The following is a 13,862-nucleotide window of genomic DNA, read 5'->3' as shown; positions in this document are numbered from 1 at the left end:
ACTGTAGTTTTACCTTTCAAGTCAGAGATGCAACATGCCAAGAAGGTATTGATGGAACTTCCAAACTGCAGTTTCAGTCCTAAAACTGATTCACATAAAAACCAGAACTCTAAAAGCAACATGGGCTAGTCAAAAGTGTAGTTCCTGGCTATATTCTGCCCAAAAGCATTCCCTTTGAGCTAGCAGAGATTATATTCATCAGAGAAGATACAAATGGGATGAATTTGAAGAGAATTAAAAGTAATTTAATTCTTTCTTAAAGAGGGTTTAAGGAAAGCAGTGAGGAGTTTACACCTGTCAGGCGAGATGCTATGCAAGCACTTGTGGTCAGCAACCACAGCTTAACAAGAGCATTTAATGAAAAAGCAGTAGACAACTGCTTTCAGTTAGACGAACCACTACTCTTACAGCTCGAGACCTTAAGCACTCTCGTAGCTTCATACTCTGTGACACTTGCATTTACTTACAAGCCTCTGGCAGGGAAGCAACAACTACACCAGGTTAAAAAAAGCCCAACCAAAAAAAATCAACTAAAGGAACCCAAACACTTTCCCTTCTTAAAGAGTCTGAACATTCAGGAGAGTTATGAAGGGAAGTAATCTTGTTCTGTGCTTGAGAATCCAGCTTCCATAAACACACTTCCACTGGTGCCTGCAGATCTACAATACCACCTTTAGAAATCCCAACTAGAAAGCAGATTTTCAAGTAAAGGAGAAAAGTCCTACTCTGAAACCTTTGTAGCCAAAGCCCATTAAAATGCCGAGGCAGACTCTCAATTGCCAACTGAGTTTGACAACTTAGCAAGCAATCGAAGGCTGTATTTTACAGCTGCACTAACAGAAAGAGCCTAAAGATGGTAAAAAACATATAGCAGGTTAGATGTTCTCAGCAGAGATAAACACATATCATTGCCATAGGACAGGTGGTACATTGTACAAGGGAATGCTCTCTGATGAAGGGCATATAATTCTAGTCCTCTCTCTAAGAAAGGATAATTTCAATTTAAAAGCTAGGTCCCTAATCTGGATAGAGGACAAAACAGCCTGAAGAGAAGCCCAAATGGAAAAACATATTTGTGCTCTCAGAAGGACTGTACAGGTCAAAAGAGTACAAAAACAGCCATTGTTGTCATCCCAAGGATTTATTTTGCTAGGACACTGACACAGGACCCTCAGGCAATGGTCCATAAGAGGTATTTAGGAAAGAACTTAAAAGACCAGGCAATATGGAGCAGTATTTTTCTTAGCACACCCTTCCTCAAAAACCTGCAGCTTAGGGATTTCTTGAAGTGGAGACTATATGACTGTTTGCTGTGGTTCACAGTATTCTATGGCAATGCTTGCCAAAGCCCAGCTGAGCAGAGTACGGCTGGGCATCACACAGCATGCCTCCTTGAAGGAGCACAGACTTGAATCAAATGAGTCATGGACCTAAATTTCCCTCTAGGAATCCCCAACCCTAGATAATTTCTGTTCTTGGGTAATGAGTTATCTCAAAGGCTACCTGAGAACATGCTGGTGCTCTCACCCTGACAGCTAATGGTTAAAGTACTGTTGAAATGGAGACCAAATACTATGCTTGGCTTTTCAGAAAACCAATTTGAGCTCAATTTTTATACCTAGACACCCTCTTTATGTTCAAAGGTGGACATGCACAAAATGAACAACAGCTGACCATATATTCTAAGAGAAAGGTAGAGTTCCTAAATATAATTTTCTTAGATACATTTGAAAATACTGACTATGTGCAATAATATTACAAATATGGAACCCCCCCAAATATGAAAGAATTAATTCATTTGTCATAATTTATTTCTATCATGATAAGAAAATAATCTCAAAACCCAGGATACTCAGATTCCTACCTTCTGATTAGCTTCACTTACAATTTTGGATGAGAAAAACGCTCTGCACCTCAGTTTCCTCAATCAAGAGATTGGGAACGGAGCAGTTTCTCACAAAGAAATGCTTTCCACACAATGTTGTGCACTCACTATTGGTAAAGTGCCTGTAGAGGTGGCTGGTGGCAGGTGCTATGTAAGTGCAATGAATTACTTATGTTTCTCCACTTCCTCCTCTGCAAAGGAGGAAAATTGTCATTCCTCCTTTTATGAGCAAATGCAGCTGGGAGCTAAATACTCTGGTGACTCCAACTGACTGATTTGGTAGTGTTTATACAAGTAAGCAGCAAGAGGCACTAAATCAGAGCATAAACAAATCTTAGGCTAAATGTGCAGATGAAAACCTAATACATACTAAAAACTGTATGTTCCTGAAATTAGTATTCAGTTGGTAAAGATCTAAATTTTATTTTCCTGTTTAATTTTCAAATAATTTCCGTACTAAAGTATAACTGCAGACTGCATGGGGAAAAAATACTGTAATGGTTATTTCCCCCAAATTTAGAAACCATCTGTTTTGAAGTTCTGTTTGGCTAAGCAAATTACAGGACTCACAGACCAGCTAAGTAGTTAAACACATAAAGAATACCTTTTTTTCAGCTCAGGAGAAAAATGTCTTTAGCTGAGCTGTTTTGCATGGCACCTCCAATTTATCCCCTTTCAGTTCTCTCTGACATCTGTGTCGTGGCTCTAGGGTAATGATCACATCGGGGTGCTCCACAAAGGTTAACACAGACAACAGGCTGGCAGCATTTCATGTGTAAGGAAACAGGACTACCATTTCCCTTGCATCTAAAAGGTCAACAAAACACAACCTAATTCCCTCTTTTGTACAAGCCCAAGGGCAGGTACATGACAGAAAAGATGGCAAGTTCATTGTTAGTCCTACAACACCACAGGAAAAGTAACAGACAGATTTCAGCCCTGCCAGTGAAGTGAACAGAGCAGGGAGTAGAGGCTGCTAATGATCTGAGCCTTTTCTTAGGTAATATCCTGCTTATTTTTTTTTCCTCAATGAATAGAATAATTTATGTAGAATGAAGACTTACCCCGTAATTTATTTACCACAGGTTACTTTTTGCATTGCATGATACACAAAAAGCTGATGTTAAACTCAAGCTGCTGCAATAAAATGCAATTAACGTAACTAAAAAATGTTGTTACTGTGATTAATAATTAGCAAATGGCAGGTGACAAGCCAAATAGAATTATAACACCATTAAGAGTGCACAAACCTCTTAAACCTCTTATCCCACACTGTTTTTCTAGAGACATGCATATTTGTCTCCTTGTACCCATCAACTTCCAGTGATCCAAACACACTTGTTCTGTCCCAAATGGCTCCTTCAACATGGGTGTAACACAGTCACTCCATGGCTGTCAAATAATGCATCATAAATGTCTCATCAATCCACAGGAGACAGGACACTGGAAAGTTGTGCAAGAAGGCAGAAGCCATGGGAAGCAATAGAAAAATGAAGAGAAGTGGCACCTCCTCTTCTTTTGAGCAGGGGATCAGGGGGTCTTCCACACCAAAAGCCATCATTCAGCAGTGCTCAGCCTCCCCATCTCTGCTTATAGGCTGTCTCCTGTAAACCTTATACCCAGGCTCTGGACATCAGCTGGCAGACGTTTGGTGCTCAGCCTGACGATACCAATGGCAAAGGGCACCAGTTGCTCAGGTAACAACTCCGTATTGGCCCTACAATATTGGCCCTCCATACTCTTAAAAGCACTACAGCTTGAATCCATATTTCATACATCATCAATTTTCCTCCAGACTCTCTCCTCACTGAGTAAAAAGTGTTTACAACAGTATATAATGATAAACAGATAAAGCCATCATCAATCATTTATCAGTTACAATTACTATTTGCATCTGTTTATCTAATCACAGTCTGCAGTAACTGCTGCACTTAAGCAGTTCAAAACTGCTTTGAAGATGGAAATGTTGAGGATAACTACTACATAATTAACTTCACATTTTGTAGCACTCTGCTAACTCATATTTCTATCCCTTTTCAGTTTTAATGTATATTAAATAAAGAGGAATTATTATTTACATACACCCCCATTCACCTACACAGTCACATGTGCTGACTGTGACAGTGCAGGTGACAAATGACAGACTACTCTCATAAACTCTATTTAACGTGCAACTTCAGCTGTCTCAGACACTCAGACTCCCAGTACATCTCTGCTGCTACTTTAAATTCACTGAATTACACATGTAACTATATAAGAAGACAAAGACCTTTCTCTTGTTCCCTCTCCGTCTTCACCTGTGCAAGATCATCCACCAAAAAATTATTTTGTGTCAGCCCTGGATGTCAGAATCCATTCTCAACCCTCCCTTCCTTTTTCTGTTTTCCAAACCCACTAATTTGGAGGTGGCAAAAAAGTGGGTCCTGAGCTAGTAACAGGTTAAAGATCAGATAACTTGCCATGTTCAGGAGCCAAAAGAGGACAGACAACAGTTTTTTCTGCAGTGACCACAATAATTTAATTTGCTATGTTACATAAATAATGGATTCCTGAGAGTGGAAGATGTAGTACTTCGGTGTTCTTTCACTTCTTCTGTCTTTAAAAATAAATCCAGTTTTCTGTATCAAAATTAACATTTATCTGAAGATCACTCTGAAGACTTTTGGGGGTTTAATCCAACTCTTCTTGCACCGTCATTTTAACCAGTGAACCATGCAAACACACAACCACTGCTTAACAGTTTTCTCTGCAGCATGTGCTTAGGTAACGATATGGGAAGACCCACTGCCCTTGACCCCCACATTTAAATTGACTCTAAACAGAGAGGACAGCTGACAAGGTGCCTTGACATACTTTATGTTCACACAACATGATCACAGATGGACTTTTTCCTCCCTGGCCCCTTTCCTCCTTTTTCCACTTCTGCCTGCCAGTCAGACTGCTGTGGTAGGTCATGTTATTGCCATGAAGGTTGGCTGCAGATGCAGCATTTCTAGAAATAGCTGTATTTTTAAAAAGACAATCCCCCCCACCCCAGCAATATAGGCTTCTGAGAGAAAGTTGTGTGGCTGCTGTTGCTGAAGCCTGGCCCATGGATATTGCTGATTACAGCCAAAAGAGATGAGAGCACAAACCTCTCTCACCCTCATCCTCCACTGCCGCCAGTATCTGACAAAAACTCCCCATACACTCTCTAGCCATTAATGTCAACTGGACTGTGACAAAAAAAAAAAAAAAAAAGAGAAAAACAAAGAAACAACCCAACCAAAATCCCCCATGTAATGTAAGAAGTACAGGTTACATAGCCTGCTCTGTAGATGGCACTGTATGTTAAATAATAATTTTCTCCTTTTTTCCAGATAATAATAATCCAGATGCAGTCTCTTACACTCACAGAATATATATTTATTTTAAATCAGGAATAATTCCATGGTAATAGCTTTCAACTGTAACTCCAGAAGTCACCTCCCATTTGCAATTATGTTTATTCCTGTAGTATGTGACTACCAGGAAGACAGAGACCCTGTGTAGTCCCTGCCCCAAAGAGTTAACAAGATAAACAGTAGGACAAGTGAGGCAGTGTACTACTGAGACATAATGATGTATTCCAGCCACACTCTTGGATCCCCAGCCTGGTGTGCTACCCACTGAGTCAGCAAGTAGTGCTGTGCCATGACAACAATATAAGTTTTTGGGTTGATTTGTTTTTTTGCTTGTGGGTTTGTTAGTTTTTTTAAAGAGACTGTCTTCATTATTTTTAACTTTTAAAGAATTTGTTGAAACTGGCATGAGAGCAGAGCAAACACAAAATTGGCAGAGAAACTCAGGAAGCATGGGTACAAAACCCAGACTGACAAACATCTAAGGAATCATTAGTCTGGGAAGTTAGAGAATGGCATAAACTGGAAAGAGTGAATCCCTCAACAGTCAGTAAAATTCTTTTGAGATTCTGTCAGCTGGGACACTAAAGCAATAATGGTATTAAAAGGAACACAAGCTAATTTACAAATTCACTAACAACAATGTTTTCTTGAGGTATTTGGGATGTAAAATTAATTGCCAGCAGCAGAGCTCTCAAAAATCCAAGACAAGGCTTAAATGGTCCAGAACTATGCTAATATAAACACATAGGCTAACAAAAGGCAGCAGCAAAAACAAAGTGGCACACACAAGCTCTGAATAACCAACCAACCTTCCTATTGTACACTGCAAATAAGCAGCATAAATCTCTATAGAAGCTCACAACAGAAAGCTGTCTTTCAGGATGTTGCCAGCATTTGTTGATTTGCACTCGCCAAAGGAAGAGTTTTCTGGCTTTTGGAACATTAAAAGGTAACATAAAAGGTAAACATTAAAAGGTAAACATAACTACACTTCATATTTAAAAATAAAAAAAAATCAGGAACAATACCAAATTATTCCAGTACAAAAAGATTATGTCATAGTATTTCACATGTTCTAGTCCATAATGTGATGAGGAAAGCATTCCCTGCTCCCTAGCAAGGGCCTTGTATTGGCTGTATACGTGATTTTAATGTGGATTGAAAATATTGCTTCACATATGACAGAGAAAGATACAAAAGTGTGGCAAATTTGTATCATGGTTAAAAAAATTTAAAAAAAATCTCATATCCTCTGTGGTTGATTTATGCCATTCTGAGTGTTTTGTTCTCTTACAACTATACCAGACAAGTACCATATTCTAACATTTTTGGCTATTTGTGAAAAGTTTATGATTGTTTAAGGATTCTGGTAGGTGTCCAGAAACCCATTTCTCCAAAATTCTCATATAAAAAATTTTCTTGATACATGGACTTGACAGCTGTACTGGTAGGAAACCACAACTGCTGAATTACAAGTAAAGAAACCAGATGTAAGAAATATTTCAGTCATTTTCTTTCCATGTCTTCATACTTTTCCCAGGCATTCAACAGTAAAATCAGGAAGAATTTGCATAAATTACTACAGTCAAACATCAATACATAAAAAATGAGCAGAACTAAAAAAGGGAGTTTTATAGCATTGGTGAGTGAGAAGAGAGATTAGAATAGGTACAAGTCCAGGCAGCTAACCCTGGAACTTGAGATTAAAGTCAGTACCACCTTATTTTACATACAGAAAAGCCTTTCAGACATTTTTGAACTTCCACTTCAGAGTCTGACTTGTAGTAAGTACTTCTGCATATTTAACTCTATCCACTGAATAATCCCTTTATATTCAATGGAACTAGTAACAGGTATAAGAATGCATGAATGCCTAAATCTTCTGATGAATTCAGGGCTTAAGTAACTCTAGTAAGGAAGGGACAGAGGCACTTCCAGATTAAAATATTAATATTAAAGTCAGTGTGCAATTCTCCCATTAATTCCACAAGCTTGGTATTAAGCTGTAAGATTTTCATAAAACATGAATTCTTCAACATATACTGGATACACAGCCTAAAGAACTGTGTTTACAAGGTGTGTTTACAAGGGTTTTAGAATGATTACTCAGGGATAAATTTGGAAAACGTACTTTATTTGTGCTGGTCAAAACTATTCATAAATTTGTCAGGTCAAATGAAGCTCATCTTGTTAAAACCTCTTAAATCATATAATGAATTGCTTCCACGCCAGACACACTTGACCCAGCTTACATGTGATTTAGATCACATTTTTAAAATTAAAGCTTTTCTATTATGGAACAAAAGAATGAAGTAATAGGAAGAAAGCATGGAATAATTAATTATTCTTCGAGTGGAAAAGAAATGTGAAATAAATGGATAATTAACTGCGCCTCAGTTTCAACTGACTAGACCCAACAGAATATCTACTATATCAAATAATTATTACTAAACAATGACTGGAAATGTAACACCTGTTAAAAACAAGAATGTCAATATTTAAGCTATCATCATCCAGTTTCAAAATGCACAAAAGTAATAGCCTGATGAATGCTGATTCATTCATGTCACAGCTTTTAAGTCTATATTGAACTTTTGAAAGCATAATCCAGATTAATGACATCAAAACTTCCTATATTTGTGTAATTTCTCTTTTTAATTTGCTTTTTTTCCCTGGCTTGTTTTTATAAGCAAAACAAACGCTATCTCTCCAATTCTGCTTTAAGTCAAGAAGCAAACTCCTGATAAGTGTTCACGAAGCTGATTAGAAAATTGCCTTGTAAACAGCATCATTAAGTGGCCTGTCAATCAGCAGTGATACAGTGGTATTGCTGGTGCCTCAGTAAATTACAGTTATGCCCCACGCTTGGGAAACCTAAACGTACAGTTCTGAGATTTCTTATTGGCAATTTGATTATAAATCAAATTGCTGTGTTATAATCCTTAACAGCTTGAAAATATATTTATCACATACCATATCTGCAGAATATAGAAAGAAAAAAAAATTAAAAAAAAAATTTAAAAATTAAAAAAAAATTAAAAATTAAAAAAATTGGAACAGAGTTTCTTAAGATGCTGTTATAAAGGAATCCCCAAAATTGAACTGAAAGCTCATAGAAGAGGAGCCTTTTTTCAGGTTTTTCAGAAGCAATGCCATAGGAAAGCTATACATATTGTAGGCTCTCTTGACATTCATTCCACCTCCACTTATTTGTATTTACTGTTTGGTTTATGACATGTATGACCACTTAAAATATACTAAAAATATTTGGAATTTTTTGAAGGATTTAATTTTTTTTTTTCATATTAAACACAAGGAAAACTTCAGAATGTAAATAACAGGAAACTCTGCTGCCACATGCTGACCTAAAGTTCTATAGATACAATGGAACATGCTACATATGCTTTACCTGTCAATTGTATATGAACCCACATTCACATGGAAATAATACACATGGAAAACAACTCTTAAGAAATGCTAAGGCTGCAAAGTCATGGACTTGAGAGCAAGGGGATGCCAGAATTAATGTTTGCCTGTGCAATTTTAATGCAGTTCCTTCACCCTTTAATTACACAGCCCCATTAACCAAGCAGGCCAGATTCATTTTGGCAAATAGTATTCTCTTAACTGACACCCTCTGAGTCCCAATTAATCCTAGTGCTCTTATGCCTTATTTACTGTATAAACTGCATTGAATGCATGCATGCTGAATTCCTCAAGGGTTTGTGTTTCTTATTATGATAGAATTGATAATACCATTGGCACATGTGAAACTGTTCAAGAGCAATGACACAGACATATTAACATCTTATGTAAGATCTTAAAGATGATACTACAGCTTTCATTTTGGGGTATCCTGTGCTTTACAGAAGCAAGGCAGAGCTCTCAGGAATGTTAGGATGATGAAAATGCAGCCTGAGTGCTAAGAGAAATGAATAGCTAACTTGCAAGTGGATAAAGTACCTGCAGAGAGTAAACACTCCAGACAACTTCCTGAACCACAAGAAAATCAGCAGTGCTTCACCTTATTCCTCCCAGGTGTCTCCATTCCTGCAGGGGGAAAAGCTGATGTTGTACATATCTGCACTGTCTACTGTGACTGCAGATTCATTCCTAGGAAACACACCTGGGACACTGAGTGATGCCAGTGTCTCAAATCTGTAAGTGCCATGACATCCAAACACTAATTAATTTTATTTCTCTGTTTTTGGTTTTTCCTTAGTTTCAGTCTTGAATTTATATCCACAGGAGTGCAAGTTGTTTTCAAATCAATGATGTCTAATGCTATCTTTTGCTGTTGGATCAATACCTAGGCAGATCCTAGGGACACTTGGATGCATCACTTGAGCTTACCAGTTTGTGGACAGTAGAAGTAGGTTATAATGCCTGGACAGCAGTGGAAAATGAGAGAGATCAAACAGCAGAGATATGACAAGACAGAAATTTTTGTCTCAATTCAGTGCTTCGAAATGGAAGATGTCACCAGTCTACTTAAAACACCCCCATTCTCATTTTCTCAATCTCTGCATTAATGTCTTTGCGTATTTTGACATTATCTGCCTTTTCTCCAAAATGGTTCTAATTCTGAATGCAATCTCAGATTGCTATTCTGCCACCTTCTCTTTGTTCTTCACCTTGACTTGGCTTGACACCCCCCTGCCATATGAATTTACTGCCCCAAAGAAGTCACAGCTGCTTCTATGGCAAGGCATGGAATAATCTATCAAAAATTTGTATTTCCCAACTCACCTGAAAACAACAGCTTTGCTTAGTGATGTGTAATTGGTATGCATGTCTAAAATTAATAGTTCCAGAGCACACTCACTACAGTCAGTTGTTAATGGCTTATTAATTACACATCAGGATGCCATGAACAACTTACAGCCAAAACGTAAGTTTTTACAACACACAACAAAAGTCAGCGATGACATCCACCAGACTTTCATCCTCTGTGGAACTTGATATAACAGCAGGAAAGAAACACCTTTTCCACAAACATCTAGAGCCAAAAACTGGGAGAGAGTAGTGCCCCCTCAGATACAACATGCAAAATGTTTACAAAGGGAACAGTGAATGAAGAATTGAGACATTGTGGAAGAGATATCCAGGACTGTTTGCCATTAGGGTACAGGAATAGATCACTGCAGAGAAAATAATTTCCTTCAGTGTCATATTTTTGGGAAGAAGAGATCAATCACATATGCTAGTATGTACTAAAAATGTAAACAGAACTAAAAGGTCTGCAAACAAATTGCAAAGGAGGAGTCAATGCTTACCTACTTGAACAACACCCCAAAAATCTAAATAGCAAACATTCATTAACTGAGTCACCACAGTTAAACACATTTAATTTTTTAATTCTGGAATACTCTAGCCAGATGTGATTGATTTGTCCTCCTACTGGTCCTTGCCCTTTTGTGGTTCTGCAGACATTGGGAACGGGCAATAATAACTCACCACATGCCTCAGAGAGCTTTTTTGTTTTTGGAAATCTCCAGGCAACATGACATTTACATTTATTATGGCTGGTTCTGGGCATTTAAGGATGAAAACAATTAAAGTATATTTGCAAGGGATGTGACAAACAGGCATTTGTACTCTGGCCAATTTTTCACTGACTTTCATTGAAGTACACAATTACATTCCAGCTTAGACCCTGCTGCTGTCTAAAAAAGATTATTTCTCAGTATCCATGTGGGCAGGTTGACTGATGAGAATGCTTTTAGGGTTAAATGTCATCAGTGTAAACTATGAGGTCTCTTTCTTGGACAAATTCAGTCCCCACACTCGCTGATGACAATTCAGAGTCAGTGCTGAAATCCATAGAGATAATTTGGACCCCCACCAATCCAAAAGGTAGCTTTCTGGCTCTCTGCAGATCTCTTGCTCAGAAAGGTGTTTTGACTTTACAACAGGCATCCTTCAGTAGCAGCAGGTTGCTTTTGATTTTCATGTGACTTTTTGTACTCTCACCAATCTACAGCCACGAGAGTGATGAGGATTATCTGCTCCAATGCTGGGCTTAAGCAGAGCACCTACCTCTTCATAGCTCTGGGTTAGATTTCCATTACTAGAAGCTGATCGAAGGGACTGAAGTAACAGAGGGGATGCAAGGGAAAGAACAGCATTTTGCTCTCTTCACAACCCTCTCCCCTCTACATTAATAATGAAATTAGTTTCCATAGTTGCAATGTGCCACAACAATGTAACTGCACATACATAATGTTCTGGCCGGGGGAGGTGAAGTGAGTTAACTGGGAACAGCCTGGGCGGCAGTGACCACACACAGGTGGAGTTTGCAGTCCTGAGATGTATAGGTCAGGCAAGGAGTAAAGTTAAGCTCTGAACTTTAGGAAGGTAAAATTCCAGCTCTTCAGAGAGACAGTCAGTGGGATCCCTTGTGAAACTGCCCTCAAAGGTGAGGAGAGTAGAGCTGGCAGATCTTTAGGGAAGTCTTCCATAGAGCACAAGAGCTGGCAATCCCCAGGAAGGGAAGACAAGAGATGGGCATGGCTGAGCAGGGAAGTGCTGGTCAAATTAAATGGAAAGAATCAAATGCACAGGCAGTGGAAACAAGGACAGGAAACCTGGGAAGAGTACAGAGATTAAATACAGCTGAGGAAGGCCAAGGGAAGCTGAACCTGGCAAGGGATGCAAGGAATAACAGAAAGGGCTTCCACAGGTCTGTTAACCAGAAAAGGAAGGTCAAAGAAGGTGCACCCACACCCAATAAACAGTGGTAGAACACTGGTAACAATGGATGAGGAGAAGGCTGAGGTACTCAGCACCTCTTCTGCCTCAGTCTTTGTGCCAACCTCTCTTCCCACTTCTCTTGAGTGGATGGACAGCAGGATGAGGACTGGGAGACAAAGTACTTCCCATTGTAAGTAAGGCCAGATTCATGACTATATAAGGAACCTGAATGTACATAAGTCTACAAGACCTAAAGAGATACATCCCAGAGTCCTGAGGGAATTGGCTGATGTAGTTGCCAAACCACTTTCCATGATATTTGAAGAGTTCTGGTAGTCAGGCGAAGTCCCAGGTGACTGAAAAAAGGGAAACATTGTACCTCTCTTAGAAATGTAGGAAGTAGGACCCTGGGAACTACTGACCTGTCAGCCTCACTTCTGTGCCTGGGAAGATCATGGAACAGATCCTCCTAGAAGCTGTGCTGAGGCACATGGAGGACAGGGAGGTGATTTGATACAGGCAGCACGGCTCCATCAAGTGCAAGTCCTGCCTGAGCAACCCAGTGGCCTTCTATGATGGCGTGACAACATCAGTGGAGAAGGGTCCTCAGGGACGTGGTCAAAGCTACAGACGTGATTTATCTGGACTTCTGTAAAATGTCTTGGACATAGTTCTCCACAACATCCTTCTCTCCAAACTGAATAGGGAAGGATTTGATGGGTAGACTGTTAGGTGGATAAGGAATTGATATATGGTCACATTCAGAAGGTGTTGGTCAGTGACTCAGAGTCCAATGGACATCAGTGACAAGAGGTCACTCAGGGATCCCTATTGGAACCTTTGCTATTTAATGTCTTCATTAATGATGTAGATGAAAGGACTAAGTGCATCCTCTGCAAATTTACAGATGACACCAAACTGAGTGCTGCAGTTGACATAGCTAAGTAATGGGAAGCCATTCAGAGGGACCTGAATTATAGCCTTCCAGTAGAAGCCTATAAGAAAGATGAAGAGAAACTTTTTTCAGGGTCATGCATTTCAAAAATTACTTGGACAACACTCTCAGGTACAGTGTGATTCTTTGGGCTGTCCTGCACAGGGCCAGGAGCTGGATTTGATGATCCTGATGGGTCCATTGCAACTCAGGACATTCTATTATGATTCTAAATGTCTTCAGTTTACTTCAGGATGGTATTATTCAGATTTTGGAGAGTCATCTACTCTGTGTACAGCTGTGCTGGAGTCTCTCTGGGATTTTTTAATTCTACTCCTTCCTGGCAATTATTGCCTATTACTGCTGCATAGAAGGATCATATATACATTCTCTATCTCCCATTAAAGATGGCTTTCCAGCTGAGCTAAACTTACCACTGGAAGTGCTTTGAGCTAGTTCAGAACTAAGGTACTCATAGGAATCTTTCTGTAAGTGGAGTCCCACAGCAGTAATGTTGCCCCAACAGTGTGATCTAGAAAAGCATATCTGTTTATCACCTGAAAACACCTTTTCCAAACTGAACGCTACCTTGCTAAAGAGGATCTGAATCTCTCTCCCACTAATTCCTAACATTTATTGAACTATGTGGAAATGAACTGCATGTGTGACCTCAAATCCCCATTTCAAGCCTTTTCACAAAGTCTGACTGAGTTTTCAAGCTGCTGTTCAGCCAGAAATGTGAATACATGTTTAGAGGCCCAGCACAACTGAGCTCTGTGTTCATCAGTCATTTAATGTATACCAAACGGTCTTTGTGGCTCAAAATCACTTTAGACAATGCTAAGCGAGGCCCTCATTGTTTTTGCTGACTTGCAGTAAGCCAGTGGGATGCCAGGCTGCCACCATCAGAACATCTGCTTCATTGGAAAAATATTTCAGCAGGCCAAGCTTTGAAATAAATGATATG

The 13,862-nt window shown here is 39.2% G+C and overlaps 1 protein-coding gene across 4 annotated transcripts in view; it reads right to left on the bottom strand.

Moving 5' to 3' along the window:
• Positions 1–13,862, bottom strand: part of TPK1 (thiamin pyrophosphokinase 1) — a 302,583-nt gene that overhangs the window by 44,529 nt on the left and 244,192 nt on the right. Inside the window, exon 8 of one of the 4 annotated variants that reach the window (XM_041466832.1) lies at positions 9,232–9,318. The exons of the other annotated variants lie outside the window; for them this stretch is intronic. Coding sequence (XP_041322766.1) covers positions 9,278–9,318 — 41 coding nt within the window. The 3' untranslated portion in view covers positions 9,232–9,277. The remainder of the gene's footprint in view (positions 1–9,231; positions 9,319–13,862) is intronic. 4 annotated transcript variants of the gene reach the window in all.

Source organism: Pyrgilauda ruficollis, unplaced genomic scaffold, assembly GCF_017590135.1.
Source record: "Pyrgilauda ruficollis isolate IOZ18807 unplaced genomic scaffold, ASM1759013v1 scaffold2, whole genome shotgun sequence".
NCBI classification, from domain to species: Eukaryota; Metazoa; Chordata; class Aves; order Passeriformes; family Passeridae; genus Pyrgilauda; species Pyrgilauda ruficollis.
Note: the sequence above shows the minus strand (reverse complement) of the source record. Positions and strands in the feature narration are given on the sequence as shown.